Below are 23381 nucleotides of genomic sequence, written 5' to 3'. Positions count from 1 at the left end.
CAGTCGAATTGACTCTCTTTGAAACACAACATACATGATCTGTTTTACCAGCAATGTCCCCGAGCACTCAAATTCCAACATGGATATAAGGAACCCATCGATAAAACTCCCTGTCTCCCACTTTTGCCCGTAATTCATTGACCCCTTTATGCAAGGCGCTTGCGATTGTGTTTCCGCTAATTCCTTTTGTATGGCCGTTGAACATTAATTCTTGATATACTCCTTTTGCTACCAGTGGTGCGTCTTCGTCTATCACGGACCACATAGTCCCGATGACATTTGAATATCCGGCCACCAGTAGACCAGAGGTTAAATGCACCGCTTCGTCAGCAAGCATCTTGTCTCCTTTTGCTGTCTGACACGCTGATAGGAAAGCGAATTTCCTTCCTGCTACCGTTTTTGCCGTGATCTCAGATAATGTAAGTCTCCCATCGTGAAGCGCAAATCCACTTTGATCAAACTGCGAAGTAGCTTGACATGCATGACACGCGAAGTGCACGCAATTGTATTCTTCAAGAGCAGCAAGTACTGCCGACTTTGTCGCCTCGCTTTCTTCAATCTTCTTGAAAGCGCAGAAAGATTCCTTGAAGCTCGAAAGTGTAATAAGCTCTTCACGAGTACCCAGGAGCTGAGTGTGCCCCGGAGTGTTCTCCTGGCCTATGACTAAAACGCGAAGCTGGTTCGGAAAATATGTCTCATGCTTGGAAAGCAGAGAGCCAATAGTGGGTGTATACGAGGAAATAGCAAAGTCGGACATTTTAGATGCTGGTGTATCATAGAGGCCGGCAGCGTGGAGTGGAAGGAATGTCATCGAGCCCGTGGTACACCAGGTTACGTGAGGTATACTGTTCGAAGGAGAAATCTGGAAAGATAGAATAAGATATTTAGTTCGTTTGAAGGGTTATAGCCAAAATATGCCGACCATTTGAATGTAGTCGAGTACAGGCTTTGCCGTATTTGTCCAAAGCATCGCGAGCTGGTCAGCAAGCTCATCACATTCATCATACCCTGAGTTTGACGGTAGAAGAGGTCGTCGAGGATTATCTCTTGACCTGGTACCGTAGTACTGAAGATAGTTTTCGAGAACCGAACATGCCTTATTGACCGAGTTCAACGATAAGTTAGGCAGTGGTACGTGGCCCACAGCATCCCGGTTGGGAAACATAATCAATGCGTCACAATGAAGAGTCTCCACATTGAGCAGCACCACCGGCCCGTATTTGGCAGCAGGTAGTAGTTGGGACGCTGTTTTTGGAAGCAGAAAATCCTCGAATCCGTCCAATTTTCGTATTGTTGCGAGAATTGTTTCGTACCGGTTTGCTGATGTGTGATGATCCCGGGCCTCTGCCTCTGAATATGCGTCTCCACCTCTGCTCCTGTCAAGTAACATTGCTTTGTCGAGCTTCTTAGCGATTTCTTTGAGCTCTTCTCCTAGCGATGGATGTTGTTTATGAAGGGATTCGAGTGGGTCCCTTACTCGTAGGAGCTGGCTCCAGACTACTGACCTACCTTGTTCGATCCATTCCAATGCCTTCGAGTATTCTTTGTGCGTTATTGCCGCTGCCGCTGCTTCCGATGCAAACCGACCGATACTTTGAACCTCTCTGTACTGCTGGCTCAATGTCACACCAAGCCATACCACCTGCGGGACCAGACCCATTGCTACCCCGAATGCTTCCAAACAGTCACTCCTTGAGCTGCTCCTCGCCAAACGTGCCCAGCGTCTAGCTGCGTCAAATTTGTCAAGTGGGCGACTTGACAGTGTCAGGCTGGCCTTTCGATAGCACTCCGTTGCATTCATGTACGAACTTTCTTCCTGGGACTTTTGATATCTATATTCGTGCGCAAGCCCGAGTTTGGCAAGTATCAAGGCAAAGTGCGGATACTTTGGAGGCATCAACTCCACCGCTTGAGATAGCCAATGTATAGATTGAACAATATCTTCGACCTGAGAATCTAGCTCGAAACGCTTGAGGTATGATTTGCCTAGGTTATGGAACCAGACAGCGTTCAGATAGGAGTCTTTGGACATTTTTGATATGGATTCGGTTTGGACCTCTATTGCTTTGTCAATGACTGCAAGCTCATCACCCTCGATCTGGCGAATGTACGAAGTCCCCAAGTTGCCTAGCATAGTCGACAATTGATTTTGACTCAGGCCTCCCCTGACTATTGACATAGCCTCATTTTGAAGCTCAATTGCCCTGGTTATGTCATTCGTTTGATTGGTTTCCTCGAATCGAGCAGAATGAGCGCATCCAAGATTGTTTAGGAAATCGGCATAATCAACGTGATTTTTTGGAGTCAAAGCTACTGCTTGAGTTAAATATTCAATAGCCTTGTCGATGTCATGTATCTCTCCAATTCTTTCGAAGCGGCGTGCATATGCATTTCCTAAGTTATTATACCAGTCAGGTACGCCAATATGAGTCTTTCCAGATTTGGTCCCTATTGAGACTGAATGCAGCAGGTTTTTTACGGCTTTATCGACGTCCTCAACCTGTCCATTTACTTCGAAACGGCACATGTATGCATTACCAAGGTGTGCAAAAAACACTGGTAAACTCTGATGGTCCTGATCGAATTTGGAAGCAAGGCGTACTGATTGATCTTGTTGGTTTATTGATAGCTCAAGCTCCTGGTGATCATGCGTCTTTTTGAATCGATGCAGATGGGCTCTTCCAAGGTCGCTGAGGTAATTCGGGAGGTCCTTTTCAGTGCAGATTTCAGTTGCCATTGATAGGTGTTCCAGGGCCTCTTCTAAGTCATCAAGGCTCTCCGTGTACTCAAAAAGGCACATTTGCGCGTTTCCACGATAGTTCAGGTAATGTGGGCGTACTGAACTTCTGAGGTCTGAAGCTATTATGGTGCAATCCAAGTGCATTATTGCCGTCCTAAGATCTTGTTGATCATGGCTTGTGTTAAACCGAAGCCACCTTAGCACCCCTAACCTATAGAGGCAGGGTGCAAGGGAGAATCGATCTTCATCTTTGGGTGTATGCGCAATTGCTTGATCCATGCAAAAAATCGCCTGGTCGCAGTCATTAAGCTCGTGTGTGTGGTTAAACTTCAATTTATATGAGTCGGACAAATTGGTAAACCAGCCAGGCAATACCGGGTAATCCTTCGGTAAAATTGAGGTAGCTTTTGTAAGGTCTTCAATAGATGCATTAATATCGCATAGATCCTGAGTACGCTCGAACAGAAGTCTATAGCAATAGCCACGGTTGTTGAAAACAATCGCCATCTCAGGTCCTTCTTCAGACACTAGCTCCAGAGCACGAAGCTCGCACTCTAGTGCGCGTTCTAAGTTTTGTGTGGAATTCTGTAGATCCTGTTTATTCGCAACCCGAAATGTGGCTTGCTGTAGCTTTTCATGAATGTTTTCCAATCCAATTGTATTAATCGACATTATTCGGGCGTGATATTTGATCGCTTCATCAATGTCGCAGATATCACCTTCAAGCTCAAACAAATCTATGTGAAGGCTTCCAAGCTCGCTTAGTATGCGAAGGGATGGGGCGTGGGAATAATCCATGATATGAAGGAGTGTGGATTGTAGAACTTTAACGCCCAATTTAGGAAACCTTGTATCTTGAGTCTGTTTGGGATCGTAATCAATCTTGAGTCTTTGGCAAAGTGCAATAATGCTTTGCAAACAAATTTCCTTCTGGAATTCAAGGTCCATCAAGGTATGAATCACGAGCATTATATTCTCAGTGCATTTTTCTGTCGCGGCGAAATCCTTTTGATCTATCATGCTGATTGAAGGCCGTTCTCATAAGTAGGTAAACAAAAGTACAATATTGTTCGCAGCTTACTTAAATAATGACCCCGCCTCATTCAACTTCTCTTGGAGCCCTGGAATCATCGCACGAGGCAGCTGTGGGCCAAAACAATTGAGGTTAGGACTCGAAGCTTCAACAACCTCATCTAGATTCGGCTTACGCCATACACTTTAGTAATATCAATGTCCCATATAAGCTTATTCTTTACGCTTGTTGATAGTAGCAATGTACAACTCTCTGACTGTGGAACGAGGGTTTCAGGCTTGTATATTAAGCCTACCACTGATTAGATTCGATACGTGGTACATACCAGCTCCGTTAATGGCGTCGAGTTCTTCGAGGCTTGGCTTATGATACCAACGGCTCAACGCTAAATCATCTGCATAGGTATCGTTTATCGTGTGCTTACTTTGAACCATCACTTTCACACCCTTGGGGACTCTCGTTGAAGCTGTTCATACCCGCTCTCTGATTGGATATATAAAAGTCAATGGTATTGTGCGATAGCGAGCTCGCAGAGGTAATGAAAGGTAAGGGAGTAGGTTTTGAGGATTATATATAGGTTATAGAGCTGGGTTGACGCTCAGTGGCTATTGATTGGCAGAGGGCAGTGCATAAATAAGAGACATTCGATAGAAGGTAAGTCAGTGCGGTGTGCTGGTGGATCTGCCAAAATGAGTACGGGGTCATAGGTCAGCCTCAGTCCAACCATTTTTACGTGTCCTCAACATCTAGGCGGCGTCAGAATTTCCAGAATCATCTCATAGAAGATTATATTGCATTTGAAAGCTTGACGCAATGCGTCTAAGCTTGGCTAGACGTAAAATAGCGGCTCAGCCAGAGCATGAAGCCAATCACGTGGCTACCGCTTCTCCTTATGGACTTGCGTTCGACTTCGTCCACCACCAGGTCTAGCACATCAAGTGCTGCGACACGTGAAGCTGTGTCCTTTTCTACCACCTACTACTCCGCGAGTTCTATGCACTGCGAGAACTTCATAATAGCCATTAACGATAATTGAGAAGCCCAGACACGACCCTAAGGTGATATTCGGGCGCTGACACAGCCCTGCATTACAACGCATGGAGGTACATTCGTGGACTAGCTGGGTCCTGATGACCAACTCGGAACGGCCCTCAAACGTTTTTGCTCCCACCTCAGATCTGAATCTCGGAAATCGATGAGTGACCATGAATGGATATTCATGATGCACCCTTGTAGAGTAAATGATTATCGCATGTACTCTGCGCAAGGCTGAAGTATAAATGTGTTTGTGGCGGAGTTGTTTTTCAGGTTCATTCCGAGATCTTCATCGATATAGTGGTATATAGTTCTTCTACTCGGATAAAACGAGATACAAGGATTCATTCGCCCGCCCGTGACATGCATCTCCGCCACTAGCCTGATCGCCGGTTCGTCTTTGTGTATTCACGTTGAACGGACCCATCCGTGTTTAATCCGATGCGCGCATTTGATGATGGCACATACATTCAAGTATGAACCGACGATCAGATTCATAGCCGATTCGAAAAGACGTATTCTATTCGTCCACTCGTTCCAGTACCAATGTACGGAATTGGATACAATAGCGATCTGCACACAGAGCGGAGGCGAGATGGTAGCGTTCGATTAAGGTTTAATTCTTTCCATATCTTTGGCGTGACAAGTGACAGGATATAACGGTCACACTGGTCGAATTCGATTTTAAGGCCGTATTCCAGATGTTCAACGAAAACAGCTTTGACCCCATCCCGGAACAATTGTCATGTCAACTCGTCCAGATAGCGCAACAACCCGGTTGTTCTGGGAATCCCTTCAGAGGGTTGTGTCTTTCTATATCTTATGAATGCTTACGCTGACTGTCATTGGATAATTAGGATACGAGTGAATTTCCTGATGACCCTGATGACCCAGACTATAAGCCTGTGAGCAGATTGCGTCTTAAATATCAATTCGATTATATTAAAGTCACCCCCAACATTTTAAGCAATCTGATTGTAAGTTCCCATCACGTGATCATAGGCGGATGTACTAAGCCTCCGCACTCAGTCCTTCGTGGTGTTACATTTGGCTCGTCTACTCAGCCCTACAAATGTAGCCGCCAGGTCTTTTACGTCCGTGAGAACACAGTCTTTTCGGTTCGACCCTGCCAGGGCGTATCGACTGAGGAGTTATATCCTACAAACGACGAAGACGCACGATATGTTCATATGGGGTGGCCTGCCCCTGGCTCCCTTCCTGCTCGACCTTGGGATACAGTTTTTCAATTGCCTAGATCATCCTCAAGCCAGGGCACTTGGGTATCGAGGAGGATGGTGGTTCTCAAGTGGACTATAAGCCTTCGTGTTCATGACCTGGTTCCTGTGGAACCCTTTATATCGGCTACAGAGGCTGCGCTAAGGGAGCCAACCTCTGTTGGTCAGATGGAGGCACTTCGCTCAGTCTTTGCAACCTGGTGAAGATTCTGCTACTATATTATATTAAACCGACTAACATCGACGAAAATAGGGGTGAGATGATTCCTTTGGTACGTGAATTACATAATCTAGATTTTACAGTGTCTAAATGCTTGAATAGAGTGCGGTCATCGGCTGTTCACTGGCTGCAACTGGTATACTTGGTTCCAATCAAAATTTGACTGGTGACACATCAACGTACCGCCCACCTGACCGTGGTCCAGACATGATGCAGATGATCGAAAGGAACTTAGACATCACGGGAAATTTTGAAAGGAAATATGAATCACGCATTCAGGTAAGCTCGGTTACCACACTCTATTTCTCTCTTACCCGAACATTCATTAGGGCGGATACCCCGAGACCTTTTCCAAGTCAGGATTCGATACTTGGTTCTCAGATGCGGTAGAAACCAGTAAGCCTTTTAGTGAACTAAGTAGCACGCTGTGGTTGATCTGCTCGCTCAGAAAATTGGCCAACTTGGCAAGTTATCAAAGTTAATCAAGCAGTGGCAATTACCGAACTGCTGCCCAAATCGCTTCGAGAAAAGGTCAACCGCCTTTTCTCTTATGGGAGCTTGGTTTCGCGCTCTCCCGCGGTCGGTCTTCAAGCTCCGCTTGGCTTCGACGGCGCTTCCTTAGGAACCAAGGATATCAAGCAAATCGATTTCTGGCATAACGGGTCGGTACTGCTAGATATCTCGATTGTTTATACAGACAGTACAGTGGCTGGACCGTATGGGTTCGGAACGAAGAATCGCATAACGGATAGCTTTGTACTTACCCGTGGTGAGTGTCTTATAGTGTTATGCGCACTCAACGGTAAATCTCACACATATGAAGGCGAATTTATCACGGACGTATTCGTTTGGTCTACTACGAACACTATAACCTCTATCCAATTTGCCAAAAATACAGCTGAGGTTTCTGGTCGCTATGGAGCATTAGCCGGAGCAGGCGATCCGACAGTATTTAATAAGGGAGGAAGAGCATTATTAGGAATATCGGGAAGTGTCACCGCAACTTCACTTACACAACTCCAGGTGAAGCGGATTTGGATTTAATAAACATATATGCTCCCGATTGTTGACAAACTAAAACAGATGGTCTGGCGCAATGATATAAGGTCGTATGAAAGTCGAATCATCGACAGCACAACGATCGGTTCGAGCAGTACTACAATTTTCAACGACTTTGAGTACTTGGGCGACCCGGCTTCTTCACGCATTACTCGAATTCAGTACAGGAATACTACCAATCAACCCGTGGCAGGTCTTCAGGTTTGTCTTGCAACTTGAAGTCGTGTGTATTTTCTCAACGGTTATTCGCAGATCACGTATAGCTCTATGTCTGATGGCGAACTAGTCTATCAGCGGACTCCAACTCGTGGCACAGATGCGGGTGCTATAAGTGACTGGGCTCTAGAAGAAGACGAGTATATTGTCATGGTAAAAGGCAATTACGCTGCCAATGTCGTTTATTATCTAGAGTTAGAAACAAACAAAGGTATCTACAGGAATATCCAGATGAACACATCCCATTACTAAAAACGTAATATCAGGAAATACCAGAAAGTTTGGACAGGTTGCTGGGAATTCATTCTACCTTACTCCACCGAATAGGGATATGATATTATACTACATACTTGGAAAGAGGTAAGTGGATACGTTCCCAAAGGATTTGTGTATAACATATATGGGTTATTAGTGCTGGCTACCTGCAGAGTCTGAGTGTTGTGTGGGGAATGCCACCAACCGAATCCAAGTAGGCGACGATATTCCTACTTTATGTAAAGAGCTTTGAACAAATTCAATGCAACATGAATTCTAAAAAAAAATAGTTTCGCTGGAAGGCTGTTCACGTTTTAATGATCACCCGACTAGTGAGATCGCCACTCTAATCGATCACGATTGATCATTGTTGAAGTAAATCGTGCGAATATACTTCTTATATATATATATCTTGCTTTAAATCGTTGAGCTCTGATTATGTTGTATGACGATACTTAGTATAAACGAGCCCATCTATTTAATGCATGATGCATGTGTGTTAAATACAACTCTGAATGAGCTATGATCGCGGGAGTAAACTGTACGATAAGAAACAGAGATGAGACAGTACATAGTATGAGATACGGAGCATACATATATATGTCTCTTGTGAGATCGGTTATTTACTTTAACACTCCCCCTCAATCAGCGGATGCATGCTAGTGTTCAAAGAAGAATAAAAGAATTTTTGACGTCCTGTTCAAAAAACCAGATCGGGAAGTGCATGCCTGAATTTACGCGGTAGTCTGAACTACGAGTGCCAAGGTATTTGTTTGATAAGCGCCAGAATTGATTGTATGGTAAAGGTTTAGTGAATGCGTCCGCTAGATTGTCACGTGATGGAATTGGTCCAATCTCAAGTAGTTTCTTTTAGACTGCGTCGCGCACAAAATGAAAACAAATGTTGATATGTTTTGCCCGAGTGCGTTGTATTGGGTTGTTTGAATAAGCAATAGCGGCAGCATTGTCGACTAGAAGTGTGGTTGGTGATTTGATAGGAAAACCTAGGTATAGCATGAAATTTCTGATCCAAATGATTTCTTGGCACGCTTTTGACATGGCGTAACATTCTGCTTCCATTGTTGAGATTGCTACTGACAATTGTTTGCTTGATGACCATGTTATAGCTGTCCCGCAGAGTAATATAACAACGCCTGATATAGATTTTCAACCGTGTTGCATTCCGTAGTCTGAATTGGAATAAGCAATAAGGTTGAAGGGTTGTTTACCATCAAAAGTTAGGCCTATATGGGATGTTCCGGCTAGGTATTGAAAAAGTCTTTTCATAACGTTGATATGCATAGTATTGTATGCTGTCCTAGACGTCTGTAAGGACGTCGAGGGGGAAGGCGCTTGCAGCCGGATACATCTAAGTAGAGATCCGCGTAAGGCGGCGACAAGCTATCCTACGGCGACAACCAGCTATACTACAATGACCAAGGCTGTAAGGGCAATGACCAGCTATGTAACTACAGCGAGAGAGCTGCTTAAGGCGGTGTGGACTAAGTAGCTAAGTGGGGTTACTGGGCTTAAGGCCCTTGTACAGTGATGGGGATGCAACAAGAGGTAATTGACCTGGGTGTTACCATGGTCGGTTGGCCTCCTTATATATTCTACAGAATGACTAATTACAAATACACTATATCCAATATGTAATCCAATAAGAACCCCGCTCTGCAGTCGGCCTTACTCATGCATACGTGTCACTGACGTGTCATAATGATGTCATCAGGTGGAGGTGGCTACGTATGCTGAGGTAAGCGCGGATGGGGACGTGGCTCGGCGCTTAGCGTACGATATAAGCGCCAAAGTCACGTGATCGAAAATGTTGTCCGTTTGCCTTCGTTTAAATCCGAGAAAATGGGAATAAATTCCCTGGTATCGATTGTGTCTACGACACTGCCCCCCCTCTAAGGGCCTTGGCAGCGCCAAGGGCCTTCTTTTTCATCTCCTTTTCAAATTTTTTCAGGATTTTTTTGGCGTTCTTGAGGTTTTCCCTTGGTTCCCAAGTGTTCTCCTCTGATCCATAGCCTTTCCATTTTACCCTAAAGAACCATTTTCCGTCCCTTTCTTCCATGTCCGTGATTCCCTCAACCTTGTATTCTTCCTCTCCATCCACGGTGACTGGTGGGGGGCAATTCTCAAAGGTGCGTTTGTCATCCCTTTTGACTTTTGACAGAAGTCCTACGTAGAATACGTTGTGGATGCGCATGGTTGGAGGTAGTTCGAGCCGGTAAGCGCGGTCAGAGATTTTTTCAGTAACCTTGAATGGCCCCAAGCGTTGTTCCGTTAACTTTGGGCTCAGGGTCTTGAGGTTTACGTTTTTGGCATCAAGCCATGCTTCTTCTCCAACTTCAAATTCTATTGGGGCTCCGTACTCTCCGTCTACCATTCGCTGCTTGGATTGTCGTAAAGCAGATTCCACTTCCTTCCATTGTGCCTCCATTGTTTCAGCTAGGTCATCTGCTTCTGGTACGTTGGTAGGGACGTTGGATGGTGTCAAATTAGGTTCCCACCCGTATAGGGCTTTGAACGGCGTTTTTCCCGTGCTGCTATGGACTGCGTTGTTGTAGGCAAATTTGGCCATAGGTAACCATTTAGTCCAGTCCCGTTGGTTAACCCCTGAGTAAGCCCTGAGGAAATGTTCGATGGATGGGTTTACTCGTTCCGTCTGACCATCGCTCTGGGGGTGATAGGCGGAGGAGAAATGAGGATCAATGCCCAATCGTTTGTACAGGGCCTGCAAGAACTTGTTATTGAAAACCCTGCCTCTGTCCAATATAGTCTTTTCCGGCATCCCATGGCGTTTCCATACATGTTCCAAGAACAACTCCGCAAGTTTGGGTGCCTTGAGCTTTTTGGAGCATTTAACAAAGATGCCGTACTTGGTGAAGCTGTCCACTATGACTAGGATGGAGTCGTTGCTTCCGTCCTTTGGTAAGTCTACAATCATGTCATAGGAAACGTGTTGCCACGGCCTGGATGGGAGTTCAAGTGGCTGTGGGGGGATGGAGGCGTACTTTGGTTTTTGGATCCGTTGGCAGGTCTCACAGGAATCCACATGCCAGTATGTATCTGCTTGGATGCCTGGCCAATAGTAGTTGCGTGAAACTAGTTCTAGAGTACGCTGCCTACCAGGGTGCCCTGCCAGGGGACTATTGTGGAATATCCATAGGAGATCCGTCCTTAGAGAGCCCACATCAGGGACCACAATACGTCCTTGATAGAACAATAGACCTGCTTCCATTTCGTAGTCCTTAAATGCGCGTTTGATAGAAGGTGGGGCTTTGGACTTGTTTTGTAGAAACTGTAAGATTTCTTCCAAAGACTCGTCCTGATCGAGTGACAATTCAATCTGGCGTTGTAATTCCTTCTCTGGCGTGACTAAGGCTACGTTGGCAAATATGGGTTCCGGAAGCATGGTTTGGTCAGCGGGTGGGATATCGGCGTGATCAGAGCGGCGTGAAAGGGCATCGGGTTTTCCTGACTGCTTCCCAGGGCGGTAAACAATTTGGAAGTTGTAGCCTGCTAACAGTAGGTGCCATCTAGCGTGTCGTCGGTTAAACGTTTGTGACTCCTTCCAATACTCCAAGTTGCGGTGATCAGTGAACACAGTGACAGGGTGAACGGTTCCTTCCAAGAAGATACGCCAATACTCAAAGGAACGGATGATGGCTAACAGTTCCTTGTTGTGGGTGTCATAGTTCTGTTTGGCGCCCTTGAATGACTCAGATAGAAAACCTAGTGGGTGGAGGCGGCCGTCTTCCTGGCGTTGGCTGAGTATGGAGCCTAGTGCTGCCCCTGAGGCGTCTGTCTCTAGGAAGTAGGGCTTGGACGGGTCTGCATGACATAGTACGGGTGCGTTGGTAATAGCGTCCTTTAACCCCTGGAAGGCCTCTTGTTCCTTGATGTCCCATTTCCAAGGAGTGTCCTTCTTGACTAGGTTGTGTAGCGGCCTAGCCATGTGACTAAAGTTGGCAACAAAGCGGCGTAAGAAGTTAGCAAAGCCTAGGAACAACTGAACTTCTTTAACCTTAGTGGGCGTAGGCCATTCCTGTACCGCCTGGATCTTGAGCTTGTCCAAGCTGAAACCTTTGTCCGAAACAATAATTCCCAGGTATTCCACGGAGGTGACGTGGAAGGTACACTTGGATGCTTTACAGAACAATTGGTTTTCCATCAACCGGCGTAGGACTTTGTGAACGTGCTGGGTGTGTGTGGCGTCATCCTTGGAGTAGATCAGGATGTCATCAAGGTATATGATGACGCATACATCAAGCAGGTCCTTAAACAAATCATTCATAAAATGTTGGAATGATGCCGGGGCGTTGGTTAAGCCAAAGGTCATGACAAGGGATTTGTACAGGCCGTACTTGGTACAGAACGCGGTTTTCCATTCGTCACCTTCCTTAACCCGGACGTTATTGTAACCCCATCTTAGATCTAGTTTGGTGAAGACCTTGGTGCCACGGAGCTGGGCCATGAGGTCATCAGGACGGGGTAACGGGTAAACGTTCTTTTTGGTCCGGTTATTCAGGCGGCGGTAGTCAACAACCAAGCAACGGGAGCCGTCCTTTTTAGGGACAAACATCACGGGGGAACTGATGGAAGACTTGCTAGGGCGTATTTTGCCCGCCTTGAGTTCGTCCCTGAGCCAGTCCTTGAGCGTAGCGGACTCGGCATTGGTCATACTATAGAGAGGCAAATTGAGGGGGCCTTCCTCTGTGAGTTCAATCCCAATGTTGTAGTGCCAGTGTGGGGGAAGCTTGTTGAATTCTTCCTCCCCAAATACCTTGGCATACTGGTGGTATTCTGGGGGTACTCCTTCAAGGGGTGTTTGATCAGCTTCCTCCTCTTTGGCAATGGCCACGTGTTCTGGTGGTGTATGGGGAAAGGAGAGGGTTCATGCATTCCAATCAATCTCTGGATTATGTGCGTCCAACCATTTCAAACCCAGAATGGCAGCATGAGACCCTGTATTGCATATAAGGAAGGTCTCAGTCATTTTCTTGCCATCAAAGGTAAAGGTTAGTGACGCCTTTTTCCAGATTTTGCCAGCCTGGGGGCTCGACCCATTGAGCATAGTAACGGTGCGGGGTGTTGGGAGATCTATGAGAGGTAGGCGTAGTGCCTCAGCGGTACGTGGGTGGAGGAATGACGATGTGGCGCCTGAGTCTATCAGGACTTCTAGGTGTTCCGCTTGCTTCTCTGGTTTAATCAAAATTGTGAACAGGGGGGAAATTCTATTGTTACTATCAGATATATTACAAATTTTGATGAAGCCAGAGTCCTTGGGGTCCTTGCGCGCGGCAGCAGGTACCCTTACTCTTTTCCCAATTGGTACTTGGAGTCTTTGCCAATTTTGGCGGCTTCCTTAGCCTTCCCCTTGTCCTCAATAGGGGTGGCTTTCCAGCCCGTGCAACATTCCGCAAATTTGTGACCCATTTTGCCGCACTTGATGCAGGCGCCTGCGGCGCGGCGGCGATTGCGTTCTTCCTCCGACACAAAGTTGGGGTCATCGGAGAGTTTCTTCGAACCGGTTGTGGCTTGGCCGGTACTCGTCCCCCTTGCAGGGTTGGATGGTCTGCTAGACTTATTATCCCTCGGTGGGTGGCTAGCTCGCTCTTCGCGGAGAGCGTTGTCAATGACAAGTGCTGCATTTTGCAGCTCAAGAAGTGTGCGGGGCCGGTGCTTGCGGGTTGCAATTTGGCGGCTGACTTCCCAGTGAAGGCCGCGGGCAAACTGGCCACGAAGGGCCGCGTTGTTCCAGTCCAGTTCCATTGCCAGGGTTCTGAACTTCGTAATATAGTCCGCGCACGTGCCGGACTGGGTAAGAGTGGTTATCTTCCGCTTGGCGGCCCTTGTGGCATCAGGGTTGCCAAATGCTGCCAGGAACTCCATTTTGAACCCTTTGACTGTTTGGATGATTGCTCGGTGTGACCCAAGCTGGTCGAGGTGAGGATGGGCCCAGGCTCCAGCAGTATCCTTCATATTCATCAGGAGGAAGGATAAGACCTCCTGATCTGTGGGGAACATCCGGGCGTTTAGCCGGGTCCATGCCAACATCCTTGTGAGCCATTGCTTGGCTTTGCTCCCAATTTTGCCTGTGTAGGCGTCTGGGTGGTCTACTTTGACCGGGGCAGGATAGGCGGCGGCTGGAGCCGGAGGTGGAGGGGCTGCTGTTCCAATTGGGGATTGGAGATGCAGAGATGGAGGGGGAGATGGCACTCGCGGGGGCACTGCTCGTACAGGAGTGGGTTGGGCAAAGCTGGGGAGTCCTTTGGATGGTTCGGGCCAGAACAAGACCCAACTAGTCGATCCAATAGGGTCAACTTTTGATAAGGGGCGTGGCGTTGCTTCCACAATTGGGGGCTTGGTATCTTCTGGGGTCCTTGGCCCGTGGAGTTGGAGGCTTCTAAGCCCATCCTTGACAACATCGACGGCTTGGGATATATTCTTGACGTTGGTGCGGGTTTCAATCCCTGCTTCTTTGATTTCCCCAACTTCCCATTTGAGGCGTTTGACTTGGCCAAGGAGGCCAAGGAGGAGGTGTGTGACGCGCTTGAGGGATACTTCCCCAAGCTCGACAGGGGCGGCTGACGGAAGGAAGGGTCCCAGGTCCCCTTGATCGATAGGGGAGCGGGTTCGAGAGGGCGGCCGGGAGCGGGTTGCCATGGGATGTGTTGGCGGGTAGGAGCGGCCAGCGTGAGAAGAAGCCCGGGAGGAGGAGCGAGTGGGAGTGCGCAAGGTAATGGTGGGCGAGTGAGGGGGAGTGAGGGCTGTGTAGCCGGGGTGCCTATATCAGGACTTATGAGCGCTTGACTACTTGAACGCTAAACCTCTGTGTCAAACGACCTAGCGTTGGACAGTAAGTGCCGCTAATTACAGCCGTGGGCGGGCGTAATGTAGGGTCTAGTCTCTGCAAGCGGGTGTATCTGCTGTCTGAGGTTGCTGGTAGAAGGTGCGGCAACCGTGGGTATGCGGACGATAGTGGTAGTCTGCCTTATAGCAATTCGCTACTACGTGGGGGTGGGGGACTTTTGATTATTCTGTCCCGCAAGGTGGCCCCAATCACGTGATTTTGCTTGTGCTAGTACAGGTACCCTTCTTGTTTGTTGATTCTTAGTGGTGGGTACAATACGGTTTGCAACCGACGTAAGGTCGATTACCTAGTGTCCTAGACGTCTGTAAGGACGTCAAGGGGGAAGGTGCTTGCGGCCGGATATATCTAAGTAGAGATCCGCGTAAGGCGGCAACAAGCTATCCTACGGCAACAACCAGCTATACTACAATGACCAAGGCCGTAAGGGCGATGACCAGCTATGTAACTACAGCGAGAGAGCCGCTTAAGGCGGTGTGGACTAAGTAGCTAAGTGGGGTTACTGGGCTTAAGGCCCTTGTACAGTGATGGGGATGCAACAAGAGGTAATTGACCTGGGTGTTACCATGGTCGGTTGGCCTCCTTATATATTCTACAGAATGACTAATTACAAATACACTATATCCAATATGTAATCCAATAAGAACCCCGCTCTGCAGTCGGCCTTACTCATGCATACGTGTCACTGACGTGTCATAATGATGTCATCAGGTGGAGGTGGCTACGTATGCTGAGGTAAGCGCGGATGGGGACGTGGCTCGGCGCTTAGCGTACGATATAAGCGCCGAAGTCACGTGATCGAAAATGTTGTCCGTTTGCCTTTGTTTAAATTCGAGAAAATGGGAATAAATTCCCTGGTATCGATTGTGTCTATGACATATGCGCTTGTAAAACAAGCAAGTAAGCATACAGTGAACATAATGTTGGGTCAAATAGTTCAAGCAATCCATAGTAACCAACCAATGTTTGCTGCGTATGGGTATGTGCTGTTTTGATTTTCTTTTTCTTTGGGTACAAGAACAGGGTGTGTATGAGACATTGGTGATGATGCGTGCGGTGCACCGGTCATTCCAGCTAACTTGATAATATCCTTGATGTATTTTTTGTTTGTTAAAGTGATTGTCTTGTTAGGTCTATTGCGTGAAATTGAGATGCCAACAAACTGTTTTGCTTTGCCTAAGTCCTTACAGTTGAATAGATTCATGATTTTGGATTTGACTGTGTTGATGTGTCCTTTCAAACAGCATATAAGGAAATTGTCTACGTAAGCTATAATCATTGTGAATATATTATCTTTGTTTTGGGTGAATACGGATATGTTGGCAGGGTTGATTGTGTAGCCAAGTGAATCAATCTTGTTGTTGCGATATTGTTCCCATAAATATCCTGATTGATGCGTGCCGTATAGAGCTTTCTTGAGGTGCATAACATAGGGTCCCTTTTTGCCAAAACCTTCTGGGAACTCAACGTAGAGTGGTCAATCAATAGGTGCGTGTGTGTATGCTCCGGTAACGTCTATAATATGTGCGTTGAAATCATGGTGGGCCGCTGCTGCAATCATTATGCAAAAGGCTTCAAAAGCTGGGGTGTTGGAAAAAGTGTTGTTATATGATGTACCAGGTTCCTGTTGGTGTCCTTGAACGACCGTGCAAACTTTGAAGATTGGAGTTCTGTCATGATTTAACTTCAGCTTTGTGACATTTTGCAATCCCAGAATTTTGTGTCCTCTTGGTACTTCAGCTTGTAGTATGGTGTCAAATACATCATCGTCTATTAGTCTCTTCATTTTGGCTTGTCCGCCTTCCAGCCATAGATTGCCAAAGAGTGGGTCTTGGATTGCGTCTTCCCAGCAGGGAGAGTTTTGTTCATCTAAGTATTTGTCAAGCAACCATTGCAACAGACTGGTATAGTTTACTTGTGCCCATTTGTTGAATTCATGTGATTCATCCGCTTGTGAGAGCCATTGATTATTCAGAGATGACATTGCTTCATGTGGGATGTTTCCAATATTGGGGTTTGTGCCGTACTCTGATAAGTTGGTTGGATCAATATCATTGGGGTTGCGTATGTTTTTGTCTATGATTTTCTGTAAATCTTTGATTGCTTTTATCCAGTTTATGCTTTCAAAGTTTCTTGTTGTTGATTGTGGTACCAATTTTCCTGAGTTATTTAATTGTTCAAAAGTATGTGGTACGTTACTAGCTGTTGCTCTACTGCGCGTGAATCTGGGAACTGCGGGCTTTGATGGTGCCGGTGGAATGTGCGGACGGGGGTACAGACGTTCAGACAATGAATGCGGCGATGTTCAAGCGGCAGGCATACTGTTAGGTTTCTGTTTGGGGGTAGACGGTAATTGAATTGTTTCAGTTGTTGGGGTTGTGTTTGTGTTAATGTCTTTTATATCGTCTGTGTTTTGATTGTTTTTGGAGCAGCAAGTGGAATCTTTGTTTTTGTCCAATGTATGCGTGTGAACGTTGTTATTGTTCTTGTTTGTATGTTGTTTGATTTTGATTCCCATCTCCCCCTCACTTGGCGCTTTGGTTTCTATCCATTTGTCTTCTAATTCCTCTAAATTCCTCTTGGAGGAGTGCCCAAGGGGTGGGGCATCGTAAGGTGCCGCAGGGTTGGGTAAATGTTGTGGGAATCGGACGTTTCTTGATTCTTGTATGCTACAGTTTGGGAGTGCGAGGTATCGCCATGCTCCCCCTGAATTGCGTGAAATGCCGGTAAAAATTGCTGTGCGTGTTTTTGAGCTGAGTTTGTCTTGTCCAGTTCCTTGGATGAGTGCATGGCATGTCGTACCAAACAGTTGAAAGAACAACATGTCCATGGGTTTCCCAAAAATGAGTGTTTGAGGTACTATCCATTTTCTGTTTCTTAGTATGGGCATATTGTTCTTTTGCAGGCATTTGTATGCGATGGCTTCCTGCCATAGAAACGGCATGTCACAAGTATTTGAGTGACCGTGTATCATGGATCTCGCACTTTCAACAAAAGTTCTATTTTGCCGTTCGGCCAGTCCGTTCTGTTGAGATGAGTGCGGGGCTGTTGTTGTTATCTCAGTCCCTTGTTTATTGCAATATTCTTGTAGCCTTTTGTTTATCATTTCTTTTCCGTTGTCAAAATGAATTTGCTTGATTTCAATCGATTTCTGTGTTAGTATAAATTGTGTGAAATTTACGAATTTTTCGACTGCTTCCGACTTGTGTTTCATGAAATACACAAAAGTAAAGCGGCTAAAGGCGTCAATGAATGTAATAAAATAATTGTTACCTTGGAGAGATGTCGTACGGGCTGGTCCCCATACGTCTGAGTATATGATATTGCCGATGTTATGTATGGGTTCTGATTGTCCTTTTGTGAAAGGTTGGACGCTTGTCTTTCCTTTAATACAGCCTATACAATTGGATAGACTATTAGTGTCAAGTGTTCCAGTAATTTTGAGGTTTCTTCCGAGTTTCTCGTCGCGTAGTCGTAAAATATTTTGTGGGTCTGTGTGTCCTAGAATGATATGCCAATCGGCTAATGATCGACCAATGTATGCATTTTGTTTTGGGTTTGTAGTTCCCACAAGATACCATGAGTTCCCGGTTTTTCGTTTGCCAATCTTTCTTGCTTTTGCGTATGTCTCCCATTCGTTCTTTTTATTGCTCCTTTTGAAATACATTGATTCTTTTTTGGTGATTATTTGGTCGTTGGGAAATTGGTCGGTCCATGCTGATAGTGATATGAGGTTTACTGGTGAGTCTGGTACAAGGGCTACGTTGTGTAGTGTTATCTTCTCGGTTGAGTTCCATTTGGTTCTTCCGTTTGTCTGTTGCGGTTCTGATGTTGATAGATTTAATATTACGTTGCCCATTCCTGCGATTTTGGCTTGTCCTCCAATACTGATTACTGACGAATAAAATTCCTTGAAGTTCGTAATATGTTTGCATCGATTTGTTACATGACATGACGCTCCTGAGTCAATAATCCAAGCGTCGTCCATTGCAAACCCGTATTGAGCAATGGTTTGACCGTTTATCTTTGTGTCTTTGGGGTCAAATTTTTCTAAAATGGTTTTACAATCGTTTGAGTCTAATTCATTTATTGTATATCCATATGGCTCGCGTGGTGGTCCGATTAACGCAGGTGTAGGATATATAGGGCAACGAAAAGCAAATGCAATTTCTGGATCGTATGTATGCGCGGATAGGTTTGCTTGTTGTTGCGTACTATTATTTGATTGGTTCTGTGAGTTATTATTATGGAGATTTCCCCTTTGACGGCCTCTGAAATTTCCCCTTCCTCTGAATGTGCCACGGGGGTTGTTATTGTTTGTTGTTCTGTTTGAATTTCCGCCTTTGTAAGCGCCTCCTCCGGGCTTTTGGCATTCACGTTGAATGTGTCCGGTGATGCCGCAATTGTGGCATTTAATGTTAAGCCGGTCTTTTGGTGGTCGGTTTGTGTTTCTGTTTCCAATCCAAAAAGCTGATGTATTTTTATTTGGTCCGTTTGCTTTACGTCTATGCCATTCTGTTAATAATCTTGATGATATGCGTTGACTTAATTGAACGCCGTCTGGGTCGCTTGATTCGGGGTTTTGTTCGATTACCGATACAAGTATTGACCAGGATTTGGGTAGAGATGCTAAGAATTGTTGTATAAACTCTAATTCGTTTACGCGTGTGATTCCTTCGGCAGTGAGTGCGATGTTCAACTCGTCGTATGCTTGTCTGGCTTTCTGCATGTGTTGTTCTAAATCTTCACCCTTGTTCATGCGTAGGCTTGTAAATTTGTTTCGTAGTAAAGTCATTGCTGCAGTTCCGATTGATTCATACATTCGTTTAAGTGATTCCCATGCTCCGTTTGCGTTTGTTGATTGAGCTACGTGTGTCATGGGTGCTGATTCGATTCTTCGGCGTATGATTCCTAGTGCTTGTCGGTTTTTCTTGTCGAAACTTTCTTGGGACGTGGTTAATTGGGATGTGCTCGTTTGAGAACCTCCGGGGGTTGTGACGGCAGTGGTAGGTCTAGTTTTCGTTCCGCTTACGATTTCCCATAGTTCAAATTCTTCGAGCATGTCTTGCATTTGTATCTTCCATGTATGATAGTTTTCTCGCCCTTTCAGACTCGGAAATTTATAGTGATTGTCGGATATTGTTGTCGTGGACATGTTGATTGGTTGTTCGGGTGCGTACACTTTGAAGGGAAAATTTGATGCAGGCGGCGTCGGTGGGTACTCAAGTGGTAGTTCGTCGAAAAGTAGTAGGTTATCTCGTATTGATAATTCGACTAATATTATCTGTCTCTCAGCCCACGTTTGCGAGTCGAGTTCAAGTCCTTGTGATCGAGGTAGCTCAAAAGTAAGTTGATAATTATCTAGGGCTGTAACAACTCGTTGATATAATGGATCGTCTTGTCCTAGATGTTGTAATCGCCACTGTAAGTATTCGATAGATTCTGGTGTGGATGCAGCTGATCTAGGTGCTTCTATGAAACTGGTTGGTTCGGGGTCAGCCCACTCTGGTTGTAAGTCGTCCGATGCTGCTTGCGACGATGATAAGTGTGTATTCTGTGGTTGTTGAGGCGACTGCGGAGGTGTCGACTGCTGTTGATTTCCGGGGACGGACAGTTTGGATGATTTAAAAAGAAAAAGTTAGTTATATGCGTGTTTGTTCAGAGCTCACCGGGGCTCATAACCTGTTGAAGTAAATCGTGCGAATATACTTCTTATATATATATATCTTGCTTTAAATCGTTGAGCTCTGATTATGTTGTATGACGATACTTAGTATAAACGAGCCCATCTATTTAATGCATGATGCATGTGTGTTAAATACAACTCTGAATGAGCTATGATCGCGGGAGTAAACTGTACGATAAGAAACAGAGATGAGACAGTACATAGTATGAGATACGGAGCATACATATATATGTCTCTTGTGAGATCGGTTATTTACTTTAACAATCATTAAATCCCTCATATCACAAAAGCGCCTCTGGGGTTCTAAGAACCGGGGATCCCTATAGCTTGAAATTTATCTAGAATAAGTGGAGCAGCATGCGTGTATCACGTCGACCCTTGGCACTGCCGCAGATGCACAGGTCGTCCGAACGCCGGTGACCGGCTATGATATCCCCGCGAAGTTTTTCGACCACGCCCAAGGCAGTGTTGTTCAATTGAAAATTTTAATAATGCAGCGAAGAAATGTTGCATCGCGTGTCCCAAAAGACGTTCTCATTGCACCTTTCGTTGCGCTGTATAGCTATATATGTCCAAGTCATCTTTGTCGCAGGTAAACGTATCTACACCTTCAGAGAAACATTTGTTGACAAGCATTTAAAGAGGCTACTGCACCGAGATTTGAATGTTCTTAATGATACGTTATCCTATGAGCTTCGAATCTTGACTCTCATGTATGATAGCTTGTGGTGACTTAAACCGTTTTTTCACAAATGTATGCATGTATTCAATCCCGAGGTTACAAGGCATTCATTTATAAGAAGACATTTTATAAGTCCATAGAGTTTAAAATAGAGAAACCAAGCTTCAGTGGGGTGTGCGGCCCAAGAATTGCATTATTTACCGAGTTTGTTGAACAGAGCTGTCAGTTGGACTGAGACACTGTTCATCGGTATAAGGTACCCCACCCGGTCCGGGCTTATAGATTGCCTCCTGTTTTGACTCGATATGTGGGAGAGATATGAAAGGAGGTTGGGTCCCAGGGGGAGATTGAGGCGGGGTCATCATACCATAGTGGTCACGGTAGCTCGTCGTTAACGTCGGACTGGAGTTAAATATACTTTGCCGGCTGTGCGGCTCGTTAGGTTATCTTGTTTGAGGGTATTTGTGACTTACTCCGAATCCCTCCTGATAATGGGCGTCATTCCAACCGAAAGTTCGACCGCATGATCGAGGAGTTGCCTGGTGAGCTCCTTGGAAAGGTAGGAGGTCGTAGCTGCAGCGACCTGAGGCATCTTTTCATGATCGTCCATTCGGACGGTATCGATGGAATGCTCGACGGAGAGACGAATATATGGCGAGTGCCCCGTTTGGTATGTCTGATGGTAGCTCCGAGCGGCTCCCTCATGCACCTGTATTGCATTGGACGACAAGCCAATAAAGCCGAGTAATTTTTGGGGTAGTTGGCCCGACAAGGAGACCTCGGCTGGAGCCCCAGTACCCAGTGACAAAAGCAACCAATTCTCTCTTCCAGGCCATAAAACTTCGGCCTCCTCACGAGCTAGAGTAGCAGGATTACAGTGTCCACTGACCGCCCCGTCGACATACTGAACGCCCTTATCACCTATGCTAATAGGGGCAAAAAAGGCCGGCGCAGCGCTGGTTGCTCGAGCAGCTTCCCAGATTTTGACCTTGTCGGACGTAGGTTGATCACGGCGAAGATAAGAGCGCATAAGATGGGGAGTAACCGCATTAGTCTGACAAGCGGTAACTATGGCTGTATGGCAGTTATTGGAGTCCTTTTCCTCAAGAAGTGCATCTTCGTCATCCCATGTATGCGGCTGAGTTTTGATAGTCCGTTTCACGTGCTTCTCCATTTTCGCTGCATCGTACATCGCTGGCTCGCCCATGATAGCTGAGGACATTGCCATGTTGAAGAAATTATCGAGTTCTCGGCCTTTGACTACGCCCATACCCAGACCAAGGCCTCGCCCAGTACCAAGTAGTCCTCCGCTCAAGACGGTTGTTGCTATGCCTCCTCCGAATATCTTGCACGACAGAGTCTGGTACGCCTTGATACAGTCCGTAATGCTCATACGCATACGTCCTAACATGAGAGCCATGACGCCGCCCGTACTTGTACCAATAATCAGATCAAAGAAATCGGCCGGGAGAATATCCTCCTCGACCCCATAGTGAAGCCTAACGCGCAGCATAAATGCTTCAAGAATAATGAGGGCCGAGTATCCGCGTACTCCTCCACCGTCAAGAGAAAGAATGCGGGATCTGCGAAGCGTGTCGAGCTTGGGAATATCGGCTGTCTTGGGCCGCTCTACAGCGGGAGAGGATATGTCTGAGTCCAGAATCACTCCTCCCGTGAGATCGTTGGCCCTTTTCAAGCCACTAGCGCCGAGGGAGGTGACGGTATCGGTAACATTTCCCACCTGAGACTTGATATGGCGACTCAAAGAAAACATTAGCAGGTGGTAAGAGGCACTGTAAGGAGTAAGTAGTCAGCTGAAGGGTGAGTGAGTTGACACTCACGGCGTGGATGGGGTTGTATATAGACCACGAACAAAGTAGTGTCAGAGTTAGGGGTCGGAGGGGTGTCTGATAAGGTGGTTCCCTGAAATCCAGTGCGTATGTATATGTAGTCAAATGTGGAGGATAGGATTCTTAGGCGAACGAGTAGACCATGCGCAATTCGGTTTACTACTTTTGGTTTAAGCTTGACATCGAGCATCCTGGGCCACAGAAGCTCAGTGGTTCTTTCAGAAGCGAAACATATGGAGATTGGGCTCACCAAACACAGAAAGACGCCCATATATTCCAGATCAAATAGACCAGAGCCACTCTAATTTCCGAGAACCGTAACATCCTGAAAGCTCGAGGCGTCTTATCAGTGCTAATATCGAATTAGGAGCAGTCTAAAGCCCGTAAAAATGATGGCGAACTTGGTCGTTTTTGCCTTAGCAGGCATATGGACCAGTTCCCAAACCAGATAGAAGATGTACAGACGTTGGCCATGTCAACCTTGTAGTTT

General features: G+C 46.2%; 5 protein-coding genes across 5 annotated transcripts; 1 reads left to right on the top strand and 4 right to left on the bottom strand.

Annotated features, from left to right (window-relative positions):
• Positions 1-67: 67 nt before the first annotated feature.
• RhiXN_10115 (CHAT domain protein) lies at positions 68-3760 on the bottom strand (the record flags this gene model as incomplete). The annotated part of the gene is made up of 2 exons (XM_043329931.1): positions 68-862; positions 923-3760. The coding sequence occupies 2 exons, from the start codon at positions 3758-3760 to the stop codon at positions 68-70; spliced, it is 3633 nt and encodes a 1210-aa protein (XP_043184028.1).
• Positions 3761-5553: 1793 nt separating this feature from the next.
• On the top strand, positions 5554-8011 carry RhiXN_10114 (Jacalin-like lectin domain protein; the record flags this gene model as incomplete). Its single annotated transcript, XM_043329930.1, has 13 exons — positions 5554-5610; positions 5666-5713; positions 5776-5785; positions 5838-6243; positions 6297-6315; positions 6366-6542; positions 6593-6659; positions 6712-7032; positions 7087-7286; positions 7347-7523; positions 7575-7749; positions 7805-7898; positions 7951-8011. The coding sequence occupies 13 exons, from the start codon at positions 5554-5556 to the stop codon at positions 8009-8011; spliced, it is 1812 nt and encodes a 603-aa protein (XP_043184027.1).
• Positions 8012-9684: 1673 nt separating this feature from the next.
• RhiXN_10113 (Retrotransposable element Tf2 protein) lies at positions 9685-14468 on the bottom strand (the record flags this gene model as incomplete). The annotated part of the gene is made up of 3 exons (XM_043329929.1): positions 9685-12668; positions 12747-13036; positions 13120-14468. 3 exons carry the CDS (start codon positions 14466-14468, stop codon positions 9685-9687), a joined length of 4623 nt encoding a protein of 1540 aa, XP_043184026.1.
• Positions 14469-16150: 1682 nt separating this feature from the next.
• Positions 16151-16657, bottom strand: RhiXN_10112 (Retrovirus-related Pol polyprotein from transposon TNT 1-94; the record flags this gene model as incomplete). The annotated part of the gene is made up of 1 exon (XM_043329928.1): positions 16151-16657. The coding sequence occupies one exon, from the start codon at positions 16655-16657 to the stop codon at positions 16151-16153; it is 507 nt and encodes a 168-aa protein (XP_043184025.1).
• Positions 16658-16978: 321 nt separating this feature from the next.
• On the bottom strand, positions 16979-22815 carry RhiXN_10111 (Reverse gyrase; the record flags this gene model as incomplete). Its single annotated transcript, XM_043329927.1, has 3 exons — positions 16979-20202; positions 21307-21467; positions 21515-22815. The coding sequence occupies 3 exons, from the start codon at positions 22813-22815 to the stop codon at positions 16979-16981; spliced, it is 4686 nt and encodes a 1561-aa protein (XP_043184024.1).
• Positions 22816-23381: the final 566 nt, after the last annotated feature.

The sequence above is a fragment of the Rhizoctonia solani genome, chromosome 11, assembly GCF_016906535.1.
Source record: "Rhizoctonia solani chromosome 11, complete sequence".
NCBI classification, from domain to species: domain Eukaryota; kingdom Fungi; phylum Basidiomycota; class Agaricomycetes; order Cantharellales; family Ceratobasidiaceae; genus Rhizoctonia; species Rhizoctonia solani.
Note: the sequence above shows the minus strand (reverse complement) of the source record. Positions and strands in the feature narration are given on the sequence as shown.